Genomic DNA, 22,385 nt, shown 5'->3' with positions numbered 1-22,385 from the left:
CTCCTCGTTTGCCTCTGCCACTCGCTCAGTATAAATATCTCGGTGACTTGAAATGCTTTTAAAAGGGGGAAATCCAGCGGCGACGGCTTTGTTAGAGAGAGAAAGTGTGAATAATTTATGTGGACAATTTGTCGTTGCTGACACAGGTTGTGTGTTTGTGTACGTCTTAATTAGCAAAAGGCTGGCATTGGAACAGGATAAGCATTCAAGAAAGAGATGGGGTTGGAGGATGATTCAGGAGCATCAGTGTCCCCTCCTAATGAGCTCTATCTGTGTGGCACATGGACGGAACGCGCACACACATGCACACACATACACACTGTCGCAAACGAAGGGCATGCCATATCCACACGTTATTAGTGCTACACAATTCTTGAATCTTGATTTTCCTCCACAAGAATTGAGATGACGATTCTCATCTTTTCCCATGGAAATGTTTATTAAAAACATAAACACAGGCACTTGGTGCTATTTTCCAATAGCTAAAGTATAACAAATGCTTTAAAACACCAAAAGGGGTTCCCGCCCAGAATGGGTTAACCTACTTTATCAATAAACAATGGTATGTGTGTCTTTAACTTATAACGGTTCAGCGTTCAGACACAACACACGGCGCACACGCTAATTATCCTGACGTTAATGAGTGGGATCTTTCACTTGTGAAGACTCCATTGATTCGATGCCAAGTAATGCTTTATGCGTCACTATATCATGGTGTTGTACACCGAAAATAGCAGATTTACAAGCTCAGAATGTGAACAGTCTGAACACACACACACACACACACACACACACACACACACACACACCCCGGTAGGAAGAGTGGTGCCAATATTTCTACATGAATGAGGAATGAGGTAATTGGCCACCATTAAAGGGCCATTTCACCCATAAAGTGTCTTTAAAAAAAAACAAAGACAATCAATGGATTTAGGTTTAGGCAGCATTAGCAAATGTTTCTACAGGAATATGCTGTGGAACATGCAAGAGATGTTGGTGTAATATTAAGATTGTGCATTTCTTTAGGAAGCCAAGAGGCCATGAAAAGCACTTCAGGGCTTCTTGTGCCAGTTGAGAAGATTGTCCCCCCACGCACACACACATATACATTAAATTCAAAGAAAGCCTGCACACATCTGTGAATCAATAACCTCAAGAGGAGGTTGGGGGCGGTGGAGGGAATTTGCAGCAACTTAATACCACTTCAGTAACTTGAGTGATTAGCAGAGTGAGTGTGTCAGCTTGAAAATACATTGACTTATTTGAAGGTAATTGGTAAATGAGAGTCGGCGAGTACGATCAGCTGATAAGCTGTCAAACGGGGGTCAACAGGGCTGATGCACGCACAACTTCAGTGCCCTGCCTGAGCCAACGTAATGTTTCATTTATATACTTCTTTGTACATTTTGAATTCCTACAAATCTCTCCTTCATAGTGTCCTCAGTGTAGGTCTAACTCAGAGAGGTGTGTGTGTGTGTGTGTGTGTGCTTGAGCAACCCGGTCTCACCCAAACACAGTGAAATAGCACGTATTGGTCGCTTGAGACTTGCATGTCGCTCTGCCTTACTGTTAACCCATTCTGACCTGAGATCAGATTCATACGAGGTTTCCACTGGACACACGCTGGTCTGATTAACCCATTCTGACCTGAGATCAGATTCTAAAAATGTCAGTCGTTCTTCGATTTTTCAAAAATAGCAGACCTACAAGCTCGTAGCGCGCCACTCGGTGGCGCGCTATGAGCTTGTAGATCTGCTATTTTTCAATAGCTAAAGCATAACATGATGCTAACACCCAAAATGGGTTCCCGTTCAGAATGGGTTAAGACACAGACCGATCATGCTTACTGTTGTGCGTCCCGCCCCCCTCCCCCCAAATTAAACCTTGTTTAATTAGTTATAATTTTAAAGACTGTCCCTAGTATAAGAACACAATGGTGAACTTCTCCTCCCACCCCTGCTTCACCTCCTGTAGCTCGTTCCTTCACACATGAGCAGATCCATTGGATTCTCCTCCTCCGCCGTTCCAATAACAATATACCTGGCACATCTTGATTGGCTTTATTCATGTTGTGTCTAAAAGGCACGCATGGCTAATTAAGAGATTAAATATAAACCTCGTTATGATGAGCCCAGATAATAAGCTGTTTTTGCAAAAGTAGTGTTGGACACACTCTAAATGCAGATTGTTTTAATCGTTAAATTGACAATGACTGTTTTACTGTGTAAGGATAACGAGTCCTAGGAGTCCTGGAAGTTAGTGCTTAGATTATTGTTTGCACTTGTAATGTTCCTGTGTCTATATTATAGCTGAACCATGACGTCTCCATCCATGTTTGTGCTTCTGCGCAGATTGCCAGGAAACGTCACAAGGTGCTGAATACGTTTAAGAGTCCAGTGGGGCAGACGAGACCCCCAGCCCACCTCAAACACATTGCACTGTGGCCTCTGTCTCAGATCCGGAGAGTACTGGACCTGCAGGACACCGAAGGTAAACCAACAACGCACAGACCACACGCATAGGCACAGACTGCCCACACACAGGCACAGACTACACACAGGCACACACACACAGGCACAGACTACATACAGGCACAGACTACACACAGACTACACACAGGCACAGACTACACACAGGCACACACACAGGCACAGACTACATACAGGCACAGACTACACACAGGCACAGACTACACACAGGCACAGACTACACACAGGCACAGACCACACACAGGCACAGACCACACACAGGCACAGACCACACACAGGCACAGACCACACACAGGCACAGACCACACACAGGCACAGACCACACACAGGCACAGACCACACACAGGCACAGACCACAAACGCACGCACAGACAGACCGTACAGGCACAAACCACACACACAGACAACACACAGGCACAGACCCAGACACGCATAGGCACAGACCACACGCACAGACTATACACAAACATTTAATCAACACCCCAAACGTACTCGCACGCACACACACCTACCTCTCACCCCCACAGATGGTAGTCATCTTCATAACCGCATGAGGGCATGCATGTTTTCAAGTGAGGGCGGTGTGTGTGTGTGTGTGTCTGACACAGTTAACAGTGACTGTCTGTTTGCAGCACCTCCAGCTCTTTGACAGGGACAAACACGCCCTGTCAATGTTCACTCTGGGTGTTTGGAACACACAAACAGTGTAAGAATAGAAAGGTCTGCACACCAATTTCATCTCCCAATAATCTTTACTTGTTATTGGCAGCTGAAATTGGTGTGCAGACGTTTTTATTCTTACTCTATCCCCCCCCCCCCACACACACACACACACACACACACACACACACACACACACACACACTCTCTCTCTCTCTCGGTAACACATACACACAGGGAAAGGAGCCTCTTGCGAACACAATAATCCAATATGGCAAGCACAGTGTGTTATCAGAGACAGAAGAGAGATGTTTATGTTTGGGATGCTTAACGTTTTATATCTCTGTACAGACTGTATTACAAAAACAACAATGGACTGTCTCCGTCTGCTGGCGTCCCTCTGTTTCTCATCTCTGTGTTCTCACTGTCCAACAAGTCTTTCTTTTCTCCCTGTTTTAATCCTTTATGTTGTGCTTTTCCCTCTCACACTTGGCACCACAGTTTTCATCTGGTTTTGTCGCTCCCTCAATCTCTTTCTTTATCCCTCTCACCTCCCTCCCACCCGCTTCCCCTGTGCATCTCTCTCTATCTATTGTGGTGTCTGCACGGTAAAATGGAACCAAATGTGCAATCTTGGGGAGTTAAATGAGCTGTGTTGTTGTGCTCTCTCTGCTCTATTCTCCAGACTGTGTGAATGCGTTTGCGCTGCTGGTGCGTCCTCCCACCGAGCAGGAGAACATGCTGGTGAGCTTCCAGCTGACCGCGGAGGAGACGGTCAAGAGCACCTGGCTGCGCTCGCTCTCTCGCTGCGTCGCCAACACCATCTGCAGGGCCGACGCTGTGAGTGGTTCATACACACTTTAACCCACTTAGACCTGAGGACCATTCTAAATCTTAACGGTTTTCTGAAAAACCCATGTTTCTATGTCGGCGGTGCTCGACCCTTTTCATGGCAAGGACCCCCAGAATTATCTGTATTTGGCCGCGAACCCCAATATGTCGTTCCAGGCCCCCCGGAAGCAAAGATTTGAGTTAAAAACGTTCACTCTGAAATAATATATATTCAAAGATTTGCGACACATTTTCAAAAATAGCAGATCTACAAGCTTGTAGCTCTGTGCTGCGCTATGAGCTTGTAGATCTGCTATTTTTCAATAGCTAAAGTATAACATAATGCTTAAAACACCAAAAGGGGTTCCTGTCTAGAATGTGTTAAAATAAATGCTTGTTTACTGCATATCCGTGAGGTATGTCTCGTGTTATTAGATGGAAACAAATCAAAGTGGAAAGTAGTACAATGGAAATGTTTAATTTCTATTGTATGTGTTCAATATATTACTGAATGTGAGCATACTATGGTACCAAGTAGGACTACTGTAGGAAGTGGGAGCAATATAATCACAAACAAAACGAAACATAATGTTGCATAAGTGAACGCATTATTCTGCCCTCCTAGAAAAGTATGGCCTTGGTCCCTTCGTAACCCTTCGTCGGTTTTAGACCTTTCCAAAAAAAAAAAAAAAGCAACTACAAAGGCACACATTCCCTGAGCCCAGGGAAGGTCTCATTACAAAATAGTTCCCTGGGAGTGAATTAAGAAGCCTAGCCACGTGTAGCACTGGAGCTGCCTCTAAATCCGACCAGTCCAAGTCAATGAGTGGAGGCTTGAGGGAAAAAGGATGGGGGTGTGTGGGCGTAGAGTTATGGTAGCCAAGTTGTAATTGGCCGGCTGAGCTTAGCAGTAATTGAGTGGTCTCGACCGACGCGTATAATTCTGTTCATAATTAAAGAGCAGCATGATCGTCATCAGCCTAGAGGATCTGGAGGTGAGCGACTGGGCCACCAGTTGTACTCTGTAGAGTCGGCAGCAGGGGGCGATGTTGGCCTCTGGTCTGCCAGGCAGCACACAGCTGCAATCCTAATGCCGTTTTCACTGGGTCAGTGCTGCACTGTGAATACCAAGGAGTCAGGACCCTGCTTGTTAATAGTGGACTGACTGCAGAGAGGAGGGGAAGGCTAGAGAGCAGGGAATAAAGACTGTGTGTGTGTGTATATATACAGTACGTGTACTGTACATCCCCTACAATACATCTCTCCTAAAGCAAACTGCTGATTTATTTCTATGTGAATTGAATTCAATACTTATGCTGATAAAGACTGATCACATGTATATGATTGTATTCCTTTGTGTTCGTTCAAACCCAGGAGGACATTATCCAGTGCACGGATCCTGACTCTCTGCAGGTGAGCACCAAGGATATGGACAGCACCTTGAGCAAAGCCTCCCGAGCCATCAAGAAGACTTCCAAGAAGGTAACTAACTAACTGTTGGGCCAGTCGGAGTCGGATGGAGGCTAGAGCCAAATCAGTGCTTTATCTCTTTACAACCTGTCAGCATTACAGTGTTCATCGCTCAAAATGCTTGTTCTCTGGGTCACGCCCACCACCACCACCACGGAGTCTAGCGGTTTGAATTAGGGGTGCACGATCTGCCGATACCCATTCTGACCGATTCCGATATTATACGGATTATGCTGCCTTCAAACATTTGAAATACACAAAACACAATTGGCTGTGTATGGAGGAGGGAAGCTGGGAAGGGCGGGCGGGGGGTCTTTGTTTGCTGTCCATACTCCTATGGGCAGGCAGTCACCTGCTGTCAGTGTCAAGTAGCGCGGAGATGCAACGTCGACCCAATGGGGGGTCGTTGCATGGCAGGGAGCCAGTAGCTAGAGTACAACAGCTGTGGGGAGGCAATAATTGGCATAATTACTAAATGGTGAGGGGAAAAACGGTGTAGAAATGTTGCGGCTATACTATATTTAGAAGAGGGGAGAAGAGTTCTGGTTAAATAAAAGGTTGGACAAGAGGCATTCTATGAGTGCTGCACTGCTGATATATACAGAATAACAGCAATGTTAATGTTTTTAATTTTGACTGTACACCGCTGGCTGGCAGAGCCGAATAGACACAAACACAAGTAATACATGATAATATCAGAGTTGTCTCCCATAAGTAGTTTAACCCATTTTTGGGCGGGAACCCCTCTTGGTGTTTTTAGCTCCCCTCTTTAGCTGTTGAAAAATAGCAGATCTACAAGCTCTTAGTGCGGCACCGAGTTCCGCGCTACGAGCTTGTACTGTAGGTCTGCTATTTTTGAAAAATCGTGAAAATGTGCCTCAAATCTTTGAATATATAATTATTACAGAGTGAACATTTTAACTCAAATCTTTGCTTCTGGGGAGGTCCCTGGAACAACATATTTTTAGATGGGGGGCGGAGGCCAATTACATGTAGTTTTTGGGGTCCTTGACATGAAATGTTACAGAAACAAGGTTTTTCAGAAAACTGTCAGAATTTTGACGACGTCCGGCCTAAATGGGTTAAATACTAGTAGGACTGTTGTTAGCAATCTCGCATATTATACACATCAGAACGGCCGTTATTATCTTCGGCCTGTGTCCGAAGATAATAATGACAGTCATGCAGAATATGCAGCAGTACAGTATAACAACACGAAGTGATATGTTTTTGTAAATAAGCACAGTGCGGTAACTAGAATTGTGAAGTGCTGGCCGTAGCTGCAGCAGTTGCAATGCAAGTTATTATGTGTGAGATATATATATGCCATACCAATGAACTTGCTTGCCTATTGGAAAGTTGGAACCTTTTTGAAATGCTAAATGTACTTTGCCAAAGTACATTTGGAAAATGGTACAATTTCAAAGCCAAAGCTCTTATTGATTAATCTGAGTTCCCAGAAGTTTTATTTTTCGCCACTAGGCGGGCGAGAAAAAAGGAACTTCTGGGAAAAAAGGAACGTATCCCTGTGAGGGAAGTACGTTGCGCTCAGAATCTGAGCGGACACTCCCCTTTCCGGTCTGAAGCACTGTGCATACCATGAAAATAGTCCGAAGGGAATCCAATTCCAAATTGAATTGTAGTAGGCCACCACCGCTCAAGGAGCAATTGTTTCCCTTCCGTCTTATTTATATGTAGCGCCCACTCCATGTGGAACCCGCCCCTGTCTTTTGATTCGCATTTCATTTGAAACGCAACGCACTGGGCCACGCCACTGCTGCACAGGATCTGAGGCCAATTTTCCTAGACTACTTAGTGATAGACTTACTCTAGTGGTGACTGGTGTGTGTGTGTGTTCTACTTCCTAGGTCAGCGGTTCCCAAACTTTTTCATGTCAAGGAACCCAAAATTGACACTGATGAGCCCGCGGACCCCCATTTGAAAAAAAGATATCCCAGCCAGGGACCCCCCATAAGAGAAGATTTTGACAGCTCTACCAGTGTTTTTCAACCCGTTTAATTTAAAGGCATTAGTCTACAGACCCCCATTTAATGTAATTTCTATCTCTGGGACTGGGACCCCCAATTTATATTGTAAAACCACTGTTAATTTAACTCTGAGAGTGTACAAATGGAACCAAATGGCTCCAAATTTGGTTCCATTTGTACACTTGAGGGTGTTCTCTTTCACAGTGTGTGTGTGTGTGTGTGCTCTACTTCCTAGGTGACGAGGGCGTTCTCTTTCACAAAGACTCCGAAGCGGGTTCTCCAGAGAGCGTTCATGGCCGGTAGCACGCCAGACAGCCCAAGGCTGACGTCTGAACACCGCGTGGGCAGCAGCGCCACTTTGACCGTTGAGTATTTCATTTTTTTCTCTCAATAAGTAATCTGTCTTTGTTAACGGTCTGTGTAACTGAAAATAACACGATCTGACATATAGGCAGCATATTTGATCAACTTGAAATACGTAGATAAGTCTCTACGTAGTTTAACAAACGAACAAATCCATCTTTCCGATTATCATAGATCCGCTTGACACAGAACGTCCGGGGTCCTGTTATGGCATCGTGTTATAATCTTCTAATCATTTCTTTTTTTTCCTCACCTTGCTAAAGGTTTTTATTTTTTTACGAAATGATAATATGACAAGATGGTGGCTGACTTTCTTTCCTCCTGTTAGAACAGAATCTAATTCAGTTGTTTGTTCACCCGTCAATCAATATATACCGCTGAGGCCCTCATGGCCATCTGGCTGTGAATTTGGAAACAATAAGGTGCATATTAATGCAAGCTAGTTGATCCATCTGCCCGTCATCCGTCTTCATTTCCTTTCTGTCCCATCCGTCCCTTTTATCCCCTTGAATCTCATCCAGCCATTGATCCCTGCATCAGTCCATGGACGAGTGCTTTTCATACGTTTTAAATGTGTTTGGTTGAAAGCAGCTTTTGGCGTTCCATGAGGCTGGGCAAACAATGTAGTTAGGGGCCTTAGAGCAGAATAAAAGACTGTTCGGCTACAGCCTACAATGTGACGTCAATTGAGGTTCGGGGGGGGGGGGGGGGGGTTTAACCGTCCTTAAGTCGGCTCTTCGGTGCTACTGAAAATTTCTGACAAGCCGAAATAATTTCGTCACTACAGCGCCGAAACAGCAGTAAAATAGGAGTATGAATCGGCCCTTAGTTCTGTTTGTCGTCGTTTTTTTTGCCACTGTTTTGTTGGAGTGGATTCATGAGTCATGCGTTATGATGCGTACAAACAAGTGAGTCAGCTTTGAATTGACCTTTCCCCCTAATACATCCTAAATGTCAAGTTGTGCTGTCTGTGTGTAGGCCATTTTGCCTTGTGTGTAGGCCAGTGTTCAGTGCTAATTCAATCCCCGTTTCTGTTAATGTGCAATATTGCCAAAATATTCCACATCTAGGTTGCGTGTGCATTATGTATGCGTATATCCACACGTTCCATCAAAGCATTAGTTAATCATTTCTAACTACCACGAAACACTCAAACATGGAGCTTCTTTTTAAGAGGCTAAATTAATTAGATTTACCGGTTTACTGGCCCGGTGGTTGGAGAGTAATGTCTTAAAATGGTGGTGATGGCATGAGGTCATTTTTATTGTCTTGGTTGACTTGCATAGGGCAGGCTACAATGATTACACTGCTCTTTTGTGTTCGACTAAATTAAATCGACTATTTCAATTGCAGCAGTTCAGGGGAATACAAGAGTAGGCCTATAATTACTGTTTTCATTATTGATTGTTCAACCATAACGTTGAAATAACGTATTTAATGTAAACTTGAAGCCGTAACCTGACTGTCTCTGTACAACACACAAATGTACGATAATAAGAACCTGTACGAGGGACAGTTAAAGAGCATAATACTGTACAGGTCCACTTGATCATGATCATGTTCAAAATAGTTATTTCATAACCTCCCTCTTTTCAGGTTGCCAGAATGATATATATTTTCTTCTTGAGCATTCCCTATCTAAGCTGATGGGCGGCGGTGGCTCAGGGGTAGAGTGGCTGGATGGTAACCGCAAGGTTGCCAGTTCGAACCCTGTGGGCTCCCCCAGAGTTGGTGTCGAAGTGTCCTTGAGCAAGACACTGAACCCCTAATTGCTCCTGATGTGCTGGTTGGTGCCTTGCATGGTTTCCGCCGCCATCGCTGTATGAATGTGTGTGTGAACTGTGAATTTGTGAATATAATGCACAGTCTACAGTATGTAAAGCGCCTTGGATAAAGGCGCTAATATAAATGCACCATTTACCATTTAAGCTGTGTTTGTGTGTGCATCTCTTCATGACATGTCTGTACCCTCTGTGTTTGTGTGTGTGTGTGTGTGTGTGTGTGTGTGTGTGCGCATCTCTTCATGACATGTCTGTACCCTCTGTGTTTGTGTGTGTGCATCTCTTCATGACATGTCTGTACCCTCTGTTTGTGTGTGTGTGTGCATCTCTTCATGACATGTCTGTACCCTCTGTGTTTGTGTGTGTGCATCCCTTCATGACATGTCTGTACCCTCTGTGTTTGTGTGTGTGTGTGCATCGCTTCATGACATGTCTGTACCCTCTGTGTTTGTGTGTGCATCTCTTCATGACATGTCTGTACCCTCTGTGTTTGTGTGTGTGCATCTCTTCATGACATGTCTGTACCCTCTGTGTTTGTGTGTGCATCTCTTCATGACATGTCTGTACCCTCTGTGTTTGTGTGTGCATCTCTCCATGACATGTCTGTACCCTCTGTGTTTGTGTGTGCATCTCTTCATGACATGTCTGTACCCTCTGTGTTTGTGTGTGTGTGCATCTCTTCATGACATGTCTGTACCCTCTGTGTTTGTGTGTGTGCATCTATTGTTCCATAATCCAGATCATGTCCCGCTCCGCCTCTACCTTCAGTCTGAATGATTCTACCAAGAGCAGTGCTGCGGTGCAGCGCTCTAACTCTTTGGACCATCCTCCTGTCAGAGCCAGGATCCCTGTCTGTAAACGTGCCCCTGACAGCCCGTCCCCAAACCCTGTGCTTAGTCCTGGCCCTAGCCACAGTAAACGTGGCCCTGACAGCCCGTCCCCAAACCCCATGCTCAGTCCTGGCCCTCGCCACAGCCCCACACCTGACCATGCCAGGTCACCAGGTCATCGCCCTCGTTCCATCTATCACTCATCTATCACCAGCTCAGATCATCCCAAGTCCATTCTCCATTCACCCAGACCCAGTAGTACCAGAGCCCCTGCTGCCCAACAACCAGCTACCTTTTCATCCCATCCCAATCACACAGCTTACGTCCGTAACCTGGCCAACCCCACCTCCGCCAACCCTCGCCCAAAATCGATGCATTCTGCCAGTGTAAGCCTCAGACTCCCATCTTCTACAGCGCTTCTCCACCCTAACACGCCACCCCTCCAGAGCTTGTTTCTCCACCCTCCTCCCAAGAGTTTTACTTCCTCGAAGGGCAGACAGTCGTCTGGGATAAGCATCCCTGTAGTGAGCTTTGAGCCTGTCAAGAAAGCTCCGGCCAGTCCCCGCAGGGAGACTAGACTCTAGGCCACTCAGCGAAGCTCAGCCTCATGCCAGGATTCTGACGTGAGCATATCTTTAATATGAGCAACGTTCAACTGGGAGTGCACTGATTGAAATAAAAATAAAATCTATTGGCTATAGCAATTCAGAGTGCTAAACATGAACTAACATCCGATACAAAGTACAGTCTAAAATGTATTATGGAAGGACAAAGAATATTTACATGATCCAATCTCTCCACAGTACTAAAATATCAAATTGAGCTTTGAATTGCTTGGTATTAGATTTTAGTCATGTAAAGTTCTAATCCACTTTGTATGGTAGCCATCACCTAGGTGCACTCGCTAGTTCCAAATCAAATCCTTAAACCATCGCAATAATAGAGCAGTGTAAATTCTCAAACCAAATTATTAATGTACAGTATAATCTTGCTACTGATCCCAGGCTTATTAAAACATGTTGGGTCTAGTTAGTTGAGATTACTCTATGGTGGAGATTTCAAGGCTTGATTTGGAACAGGTCAAGTTTATGCCGTTTGTATAAACCAAGTGGTGGCTGGGTATCCACAAGGTGTTGGTGGTTGCTGTTAATACTAGAGTGCACTGCCTAGTCTTTTTTGCACCTGGGAGGTCTTTGACCACATGGTTTTCCCCTGGATAATTGTAATAAAGGGCATACCTTGACATTTTGAAGATCTCATTGTATCTTTGCCAAGTGCTTAAAGCTACTGGTGGAAAATGTGCTGCACAGGTACCTCTGACCATTCCATATGGTATGGTACTATGAATGTCAAGACATTTTAATGGACCAATGTATGTTTTAGCTTTTTAGTCATTTATTGTACTTCCCCCATTCTGACATTTTTGGTGTAGAATACTGTCAAAACTAAACTCCAAAATGTCACTGTCTGCTTTATTAAAGTGCACTTCCCTGTTGAGGCCCCCTTTTAACTGCAGTTGGCTTCTCACTTAGTCTTGGGTGTGGGTTTGTGGTTAACTAATGGTTATCTGTCGTCTTAACCGCTTACAACAACTATGCTCCATATACACATCAGCCATTTGACCATTCCCAAAATGATTGAATCCTAAACCTGCCCTGTCTGACATGATGCAAGCAATTCATTTTCCTGATTCTGACAATGACGAGCTTTGCTGGGAAGCAGGGGATGTCCTGTGCACAAATTAGGAAAGCAGCTAAACAACTCTACTCTAGTATGTAGTGTACCTGTAACCATTGGCACACAGCGCTACGTTGTAACGAGCCCCTTTACCTCATTTTCAAGCAGCTGAAGCTCGTCAATGGCTTGATGACGCGGTAATAACAGCCATGTTGGAGCAGGGAGATGGCGAAAACATGCAGGGCCGTGTAACTCCAGGAACATGGCTGTTCACCACTGCCTTACAGAGGCACTGGCCCGTGGGTCCTCTGAAGTCAGCCATGACGGGCACACACTGTTACACATGCCACACTCGCTCTTGTCACTTCATAGCCAAGTCATCGTATTTGGCTTGCACTCGAAAACAGTTGTCTCTCCAGCGTCACCGCCTTACTCGGTGTGTTAGGCCACCTGCATAATGTTTGGCTTAACTGTTGTCACTGCAGGGGTGTCGAGGGGGAGGGGGGGGGGGGGGGGGGGCTGACTGGATGAACATTCAGCTGTCAGCCTTGCACTTTATCCAGGAACCCAGCTGACACCCTGCATGGGCTGACTCCTCCACTGCTGTAATAGAAGCAGGAGTACACCTTGTGTGGATGGGCTGCCTTTCCATGAGTGATATCTCTGCTGGTGGCAAGGCCTACAGCCTTCAGCATTTGGTCCTGGCACCAGCGAAAGCATCTTTACTTTATTGGTCAAAACGGACACGATCTACTTTGTGACGGTCACGGAGCTGAAGTTCTCTGCCTTTCACAGCTTCCCAGAGAGACACGGTTGGTCTCAGTCACCTACCATTGCCGCAATGACTGTCACTTAAGTCTGATGTACAGCTCATATAAAGCTGATGCTGGAAGGATGCAGTGACAGCATTGTGACCGGCCGATCTTAATTTGCACCACAACCACACAACGTGGTAGGTAGACGTAGGAGTGTAGCTTTTAGTGTTGAGAGAAAGAATGCCACTGGAGTACTCTCTAAAAGACAAACGCTGGAATGAGCAAACATGCATTAGCAAGCATGCCTTGTTATGGCAAGTGTGTGTAATGAGGGTCATATGTTTAGCATTTTGACCAGCGCTGCGGCGCTGCCCTTTACCCTGTACCTCCTCCCAGGGAAATCCGCAGTGTTAATCTGCTCATTCACAGAGCACTCCTCACATTATCTCTGTAGTCTGTAGCCTTACTGAGATATTTTAATGTCCATTCAGGTTGAAGGCAGAAGAAACGGATCATAGGAACAATCCTCCTTGCCTATTCCGGCAGCCCCTCCGGGCACAAGGCTCCCCGACCCTGTTCTCAGGGGTTCTTATAGTCCACAGTTTGACGGCATTAAAACGCTTTACCCGCCCACCCATTTAATCAAATATTCCACGCTGACGAGATTGTTTTATTACCTTTAGAGCATACGCTGAAGTATTTGCAGCTTTCAACCACGAAAATCCGACAATGCGATACAAAACCACAGAGCAGAGCAAGTTGTAGTCTAAACAAACGGCCCGTCCACTTGCATTGGGCTCAATTTCCTAGAAGCCCTAGCAGCCCAGAGGTTGACTTGATTTCCTGTTTCGTCGTCATAACCTGACGGCCTCGTCACCAGGTCCCAGATAAATCTGCCGTTTCTTTTTAATTATTTAAAAACGGCGAATTAAACGCATTAAACAAATGTCGGGTATAGCGTTTTACGCACGGTGGAACCCTGGATTAAACAATTGGCGGCCGTCAAACTGTTAACAGAGATGCTATACTAAATGTTCATACAAGGATATATTCTAAAGATAAGGGCGACACACAAATAGTTACACCAAGTACACATTCACTGACATAGTGACCGTAAGCATGGGGAAGTCAGGTCAGCTGTTTGACAGCTGCAGGAGTGTCTGACTCACATTGAATGACATTGACAAATACAGAATAATATACCGGTAGTTGGCATTCTAAAATATCCATTACAGTTTGTGTAGGATCCTTTCAGTGGATTTCATTAATCAAACCAAAACAAGAACAGAGGGCAGAAAGAAAGTGCTTCTGTCTCTTAGAAAGAACCGCTGTGTACAAGTGCAATTGTCCTGAGACAGGTTGCACTCTCTTGATTCGTTCACAGCGGAGGTTTGGCTCTGAAAGCACAGAGGCTGTGCGTGTGTGGCCAGGCCGTGCTGCTTAATTAAAATAAGACTGGAGCACATAAAATGGCCTTGTGTTCACAAATTGCTCATGCTCACATCCTCTCACGCACACTCGACAGTCTGCTGGGAAGCCTACTTGACAATCAATCTCGCACAGGCTTTTAAAAGCTCACCTTGGAAAAGTCAAGATATGTTGTGGGACCGTCACATGGCTGAGTCAACCTCTTTCACATCTTTTGATTCTTTCAATACCTCGATCACATACTAACTACAGTTTCTGGTGGTTCAGAATTACTTTATTCTATTTACTTATTTGTTTACCTTTGTTTTTTTCCTCTCCTTTACCCCCTCTATACTGTTCCTTCTATCACCCTCTATTTTATTCAGGCCATCCATTCACCATCTATGGTCAATTTACCGTCCATGTTTGAGAGGAAGTACCACACATTCAGCCGATCCACCACCCATCTTTACTGATCTCCTCACTGCTGTGGACAAGCAGCAGTGGGCAGGACAGCCAGGATCGTACATGCTTCTCTGGACTGCAGTCGATTTGCAAAATCTCAGAACACTAGAATAAGAATATTGCATTGAAGCTAGCCATATCGGTATGATATAGCAAATTATCATTTAGCCTGTACTGTACTGTATGTTGAAGCCACATCCGGATAATTATGGCAAACTGACATTAGGCCATACTGGAATAATGCACTGAAGGAAGTCGCGTCAAGCTGATATTGGACTGTGTCAGAGAGGTCATGTTTTAGCTCTCAAAACATGATGGTTGCACGTCAGATCTAAGCCCATATCATGTGAGGCTTAGTCCATATTTGTCTTTGCTGTCCGTGACGTGGAAGGGAAAATATCTATTAATCTTTGTCTTTTAATAGGCAACTTGGAGCATGTCTCAAACATGGACCACGTCTTAACTGGTGTGCCACTGTCGTTTCACTACTTGGTAAATTCCTGAGTGATAATTTAACTCTTTTCGGTGTTCAAATGGTCCTTTTTTTATTTGAATTGAGTTAAATGAACACACTACGTTTTTCCTGCTTAGTCATTTGCCAAGCCCACTGCAATGGTACTGCACTGTACTGTTAATTTATCTTATGCAACATAAAATTGAAGGATGCGCTCGTCTTTGTTGAAGGAATGCAGCAACTGGAATGTATGTCTACCACGTTTCTTGTACTCTGGTACTCTTAATTTCTCACATGAGAGAAAAAAAACATGTATGACATGTGTTTGAAGATATTCCACTCCTCTGCTCAAATGTTTTCCAGTTTATTGAATTGTCATTTCAAAAGGTTTGCCAGCTCACCCAGGCTTTGGTCAGACAAAATGGAGTTAAAGTACAATTCAAAGTTTATTCCTTAAACAAATGAAGGATGCTCTGCTGTGTACATATGAATATATTTACGATGTTGGCCTTGAATGTTCCTTGCCTTTTTGTTTTAATTATTAACCGTCTCAAGAATAATTAGCGAGGGTATATTATTATATTCACTGACATTTTATAATATATTTTAGTGGTTTACTTACTTTCTCCTAATTAAAATTAATCAAATTAATCTCTTGTTTCAGCTTTTATAAAGCTCCTGTTGTGTTTTATGTAGGTTTAGCTAGAGATGGTGATGTGACACAAAGCTACCCATGGTCTTATATCACTCTTTATGTTCTCTCTCCTGTCTTTCTGTTTGGCCGTAGGGTTCGTTTTGTTAGTTTAAGCTGCATCACAGTGCATATTTATTCTTTATTCTCTGGAATAAATGTTTTAATTTGTTTTTATTTTTGTGCTACAGTATTTATGTACATATCTTTTTGTCTGTCATCTGTCATGTCCAATTGCCCGTTATTGCATGGAGTTTCTTTTAATAAATGCACCTCAAAGATGAATAATGTTTTTACCCATTTCTTATATTGTCACTTCTGTTATGGATGAAATTGTATTTTACTAAGTTACACATCTCGCTATATATATATATATATATCACACTTGTATATGCTTTACGTCTCGTTCCTGACCGCATCACTGTCGTGGCAATAATCACGTTAAACCACACATAACCACACAAGCAATATAATATTGCTTAATTCAACATTTTGATCACTAGGATCATCTTCAGGAATTAATTTTTCATTATCTCCCATATCAGAAACTGTTACTCAAACTGACTCTTAACACCAGCCTTTGGGAGAACGCTATCATGGAATATATATATATACAGCATGTGGTGCAAGCTAAACTAGTAACGTACAGTACAGTTTTCACCTGGATTCACCACCAGGTACTGTAACTGGAATCGTGCTTTTCCTGTCGGTGTGTTGTTTATGGTTCTCCATATACTGTATGGAGCGGAGTGACCTGTTCTGACATTCCATATGTTGATCTGACCTCATCAAACCCTGTACACTCAAGACATGCTCCATATTTATGGCCAGTACAGAATTCATTCCATGTTGATCAGACCCTCCATGCCAAGCGCCAGTGCTCGCGCAGCAGTCTTCCGTCAACGAGGCGGATGCGTGCACGCGACATCGATGGTCGCTTCTCGCCCTCTGGCGTCTTACTGGTTTATTAGACTTATTAAATCTGCCTCAGTCACAATGAATGACGTCGCTGTCCTTTGGACAATGAGACATTAGTCTGCATAATATGGCACTGGTGCTTTGTATACTGAGTGCACACACACCGCACAGCCAGACCTCTGCAGAATGTCCTTTTGCCCTTAGCTTGGGTATAATCGCCTTACCTAGCCCTGTGCTAGATGACTTACCCACACTGGATCAAGGTGTGTTTTGAATAGGGTGCCGTTAATTTGATCCGCATTAGTATTTGTGTCATGGCAGCAGGCTGTATAGAAGAGCCTCTGTTTTGTCCTCTTCACATCCAACCCCTTCAAAGGACTAGGAGATAATCTCCCTCTTTCTCTCCATTTCTCTCTCGTTCTCCTGGATAAGGCGCAGATGTGCCAAGCAGCCAGTCTGCCGGTAGAGGGACAAACTAGGGAATATTCACATTAAAAAGACACTTCCTCATAGAGGACATTCACTCTCTTGCCTCCACTTCAAAGTGTCTCAAGGGGCTTTTCAGGGGTGAGAAGGATGGACTGTTCGTGCAAGCAGATCAAGGCCTGTTGCTGGACTGTCACATCTGATCTAAGCCCATGAGATGTACTCCCCGTCTCTCCTGTCAGCCTATACTGTCCTATCAATAACGGCATAAAAGCCCAAAAATAAACGCTTTGAAAAGAGACATTTGCCATCTTCAGATGAGCATAACAAAGTCTTTCCTGAAGTGAAAGGATCCTAGGAACTCAGAAGCAGCTCTTTAATGGCAAAAATATGTAAAACACGGCTTCCGTGACAGTGAATGGGAAACACATCTGTGGAAATATCAGTTCAGAGTCAGACCCACTGCTCTCTTGGGGGTTGTCTCTTTAGGACTTTGGATTTATTCCAGAGAAATCCTGACTCTTTAGCTACCACCATTATTGCCTGAAATTGAGGCTCTTGCAGTTCATTCCTATCCCCAGGCTCTGACCCAAACTGACCATTTCCCCTGGCTTGTTAACAAAGCGCCTCCTACTGTACTGTTCAAATGCTGACCCACTGGAATCTTCAAAATCTAGTCACTGAAGTACTTCAATATATTTCTTTCTGACAAATATACAGAGGCTATATTCACTGCTATGTGCATTTACCAAGGCCCGGCAGCAGAGAAATGTCACTTTACGTGTGATGTTTGGTATACTGTGTGTGTGTGTGTGTGTGTGTGTGTGTGTGTGTGTGTGTGTGTGTGTGTGTGTGTGTGTGTGTGTGTGTGTGTGTGTGTGTGTGTGTGTGTGTGTGTGAATGTAATGTAATGCACTGCCTGCGTTATCAGCTAACTTTTCACTGCTTGACATTTTGATGCATACTCCTCCCAGTAGACCAGAGAAGAACCTTCACCCCACATCTTTCCACAAAGGCCTCATAGTGACAGTATAACAGGCCACTGCCTTGTAACTTTTCAACCATAAACAATTTCTTTCATTGACTCTTAGGATAATGATTCAACTCTCTCACACACACACATGCACAAACACACGCACACAGTTCCGGATTTATAGGAGTTGAGCCCCACACCCCCCCCCGGGCCCCAACAGCCACACGGCATGCCCCCCCCCCCCCCCCCCCCCACACACACACACACACACACACACACACACACACACACACATTCTCTCTATCTCTCTCATGATGTGTGCCCTCCAGAGGCAAAATGCACTTACAACTACCCAGACCAATAATTGGTTTCGAATTGCTTGTAATTCTGAAAAGGGCTGGGGAAGGGGGTGTGCTAATCTAGAGGATTCTGATTGCAAATACCTTTTGCTAGAAAAGTGAAATGATGACACCATTTAAAAGGACGTTGAACAATGGAAGTGCTGGTGCACGCATGGGTTGTCTTGGATGAACTAAAAAGTGTCATCACTTGACGATGAAATAAGCACTCAAATCAAAACGATCAAGTTATGTTTCAAACCTTTTATTATAGACAATTGGAGGTACGATATAAAAAGTAAAAAGGCATGCAATGATGCAAATATCAAATCAAATCAAACCCACAGCCAGAAGAACTCTTTGGCCATTTACAGATTGGTGTAATTAGTGTTCGACACGTGCAAATTATACTAATGGGAGCCGTTCTTGCAGGCATGTAATCTGCAGTGTTCACTGTTCAGTGCCTTGCAGACGAACAGTACTTTGGGGTGTGTGCCCGTATGAATTGGTGTTCTGGCGAGTGGTGGTTGAGCGTGGACTCCCGCAGAGTCAGTCATTTCTAATACCTGAACACACAATATGCTGCAATAATACCAGCAGCTCAATATTAACCAATTTTGGGCGGGAACCCCTTTTGGTGTTTTATCTGTCTGCCCATTGACTGCACAGCCACATACTGGTGGTCAGTCGCCTCCAATTGTTGAAGGAACAGCCTCTGAATTTCCAATACCTCCTTTGCGATGGAAAACACAGATCAAAAAGTGTCTGTGTGAGTCTCTGGTGTCAAGTTGCCACCCCCTCTACAGACACGGCGTCCTCTGCAACTGAACTCCCTGCCCACTCGGATCATAGGTTTGTTTGGACTGAATGTTAGATTTTTGTTTCATTGCATTTCAAACAAAACTGTGGCAACTCAACACATACGAAAAGAATACTGTTTGTGGCATGAGCAAAGTGAATTCTCATCAAGTAGTGGAGCGTCTTCGCAACAAAGCTGTGCCTGCTGAATCAATTAATGGATTCCTGTTATTTATGGCCCACTAACAGGTGAGAAATGCTATCGACTTTACCCTAAGCCGAGTGTTTACTTACAATAGACGACATCAAAGGCTGAAGGAAGCTAAGGTTATTTACATGTTTTACCATAGTAATGCTAGGACCGGGACATTCCATTCTCATTCCTTTTCTCACAACATTTTACATTACGCACGCACGCACACACACACACACACACACACACACACATACACACACACACACACACACACACACACACACACACACACACACACACACACACACGCACATACACGCACAGCAATAGTTTGTTTGAGCACATGTGCACATTACAGCTCTGTTCTGGTGTTTTCTTGATAAGCCCACATTGCTCAGGGAGATGACAACACGCCACCATTCTCCTCGGTTCTCCACTGCATCACTCTTTTAAGTTTGACTTCAAATAGAGGGCTAAATTAATTACATATGGAATGCAAATTCATTTTTTTTTCTTTTTAAGTGATGTATTCATTTACTTGAACATTTTGTAAGGCACTTTATAACTCTGTTTTGAAAAGGAAAAACAAGTTTATTGTAGCTTTATCTGACAGGGGAGGGTAGCCTAGTCACTCCTGCTACATGGACCGAAAATGGGATTGTTTATTTTTATTTTCATCAAAATGCTAAATGATGCATTTAGTGCTTTTATCCAATGCGCTTTACATATATTGTGCAGTACACATTCAACCATTCACACATACATTCATACACCGATGGCGGACAGGCGGAGGAAACCATGCCGGGCCCAAACATGCACATCAGGGGTTGGTGCAATTGGGGGTTCAGCTCTGGGGGAGCCCGGGATCAAACCGGCCGCTCTACTCTACCCCTGAGCCACTGCCGTCCCCATCAAGGAATTAGAAGCAGGGAAGAGATGCATTTTCCCTCGGGGGTGACACTGTGTTCAGCGTGAGGCTATAACCAGATGTCTATTTACATAAGCTTTGTAGCATGAAGTGACTAAACCTCATGCGGTGTAATCCTGGATGTTGGCTCAGTATTTACCACAGGTTACAGGACCTTAAGCCGCTCAATGGCTGAAATGAATGAACATCCTCAGTGAAATGACAGTTATGACTGAGGCTTTCTGGTTCAAGAAAGGATAAAGGCTGCTTTTCAGTGGTAATTATGCAAAGAATTATAGCAGTCCACGTGAGCTGGATGTGAGCGTTCACCTGTCAAGGACTTGAAAGGGCGCTATTCACAATGACGGAACAAATACTGTACTGGAGAATTAACTTCGGGTCATTAGATTAAAGAAAAACTCTCATAGACATCTGTTGGCATATGAAATATTTTGTTTGTGTGTGTGTGTGTGTGTGTGTGTGTGTGTGTGGTAAATGGTGCATTTATATAGCGCCTTTATCCAAGGCGCTTTACATAGATTGTGCATTACATTTACCCATTCATACACTGCGGTGGAAGCCATGCAAGGTACCATCACATCGGGTGCAATTTGTGGTTCAGTGTCTTGCCCAAGGACACTTCGACATTTAGACAGGAGGAGCCGGGATTCGAACCGCCGAACCCCATGGATCATTGGACGACCTGCTCTACCTCCTGTCTGTGTGTGTGTGCGTGCGCTCGTGTGTGTGTGTGTGTGTGTGTGCGTGCGTGCGTAGCAGAGTGGATACACACATTCCATGGTTGTTTTTGTGATAATAAATGCCAGGAAAACCAATGTTATCACCTATAACCCACTCACAGACCATCCACCTCCAATGACAACAGGAGGCAATGCCCTGAAAGAAGTAATCGACTTTAAATACCTGGCCCTTACGAGTCAACGCAGCAGTCAGACTGTGCCTGCATATAGGTCTAGTGGTTCTGTGTTATGTTCATGTTCTAGATTTCATAGTTATACAGTATGTTATTGTCTTCCCCAGGTGTATCTCATGTGTAATCAGCCCTCATGGTAAATGGTTCATTTATAAAGCGCCTTTATCCAAGGCGCTTTCCATAGATTGTGCATTACATTCACTCATTCAGTGTTCACACACACGATGCCGGTGGAAACCATGCAAGGCACCAACCAGCACATCAGGAGCAATTAGGGGTTCAGTGTCTCCAAGGCCCAATCCCAGTCCACTCCCTTGCTGACTCAATGAGCCCTCACTGACTTTGCTGCGCGTTCATGTGAAGTCTGCGAGGGCTTGAGGGATGACCCATTTGAAATCGGTAAGTCAGTGAGGGCTCAGCCCCGCCCCTTTATGTGCCCATTGCCAAAGTCAGCATCGATGCTGACTTTGGCTGACTTTGGCAAAGAAATTACCCACAAGTTCATAGCGTTACCAGGGGAATGAGGGGGATCCTCTGAACGTCAATCATTTATGTATGCAAATTAGTTATGTATCGTGGTTAGAATGTCAACAAACACAATAGTGCTTTCTCACTGTTCTCAAAGGGAGACGGAATGGAAGGATAGGCTATATATTTAATAACAATAATAAGGGAAACATGATGAGAAATGACTAATGAGCAAAGTAAAAGAATATAGAAATGCAATTTATAATGAATATTATTATGAATATTACAACCCAGGAAATCACACAGGAAAGTGTATTTATGAAACTAATAAGAAAACGATCAGCTTAAATACTAAAATAGACGTGATAGACATGTATAAATAGGCCAAGCATGTAGGTACAGTAGGCACTGGCTGTGAATAAGGACAGTTTTTATGAAGTGATGCAAACTGCCATGAATGGCGGACTCATCTTCAAAGTGCTGTCCCATTTATTTCACAACAATTTGGAGCCCTTGCAGCCTCTCACCCTCAAGCACTTACAGCAATGAGGGTCCAGGGCTCAGGG

General features: G+C 44.2%; 1 protein-coding gene across 3 annotated transcripts in view; it reads left to right on the top strand.

Moving 5' to 3' along the window:
• The window catches only part of ect2 (epithelial cell transforming 2), a 46,464-nt gene extending 30,335 nt beyond the window's left edge, over positions 1-16,129 (top strand). For all 3 annotated transcript variants that reach the window (XM_080771117.1, XM_080771118.1, XM_080771116.1), the window contains 5 exons: positions 2,352-2,490; positions 3,835-3,989; positions 5,355-5,462; positions 7,674-7,802; positions 14,638-16,129. In XM_080771117.1, the coding sequence (XP_080627243.1) occupies positions 2,352-2,490; positions 3,835-3,989; positions 5,355-5,462; positions 7,674-7,802; positions 14,638-14,727 (621 nt within the window). In that variant the 3' untranslated portion in view covers positions 14,728-16,129. The remainder of the gene's footprint in view (positions 1-2,351; positions 2,491-3,834; positions 3,990-5,354; positions 5,463-7,673; positions 7,803-14,637) is intronic.
• Positions 16,130-22,385: the final 6,256 nt, after the last annotated feature.

Source organism: Protomyctophum bolini (genome assembly GCF_963924005.1).
Source record: "Protomyctophum bolini genome assembly, chromosome: 8".
NCBI classification, from domain to species: domain Eukaryota; kingdom Metazoa; phylum Chordata; class Actinopteri; order Myctophiformes; family Myctophidae; genus Protomyctophum; species Protomyctophum bolini.
This window is presented reverse-complemented; position numbering and strand designations above follow the sequence as displayed.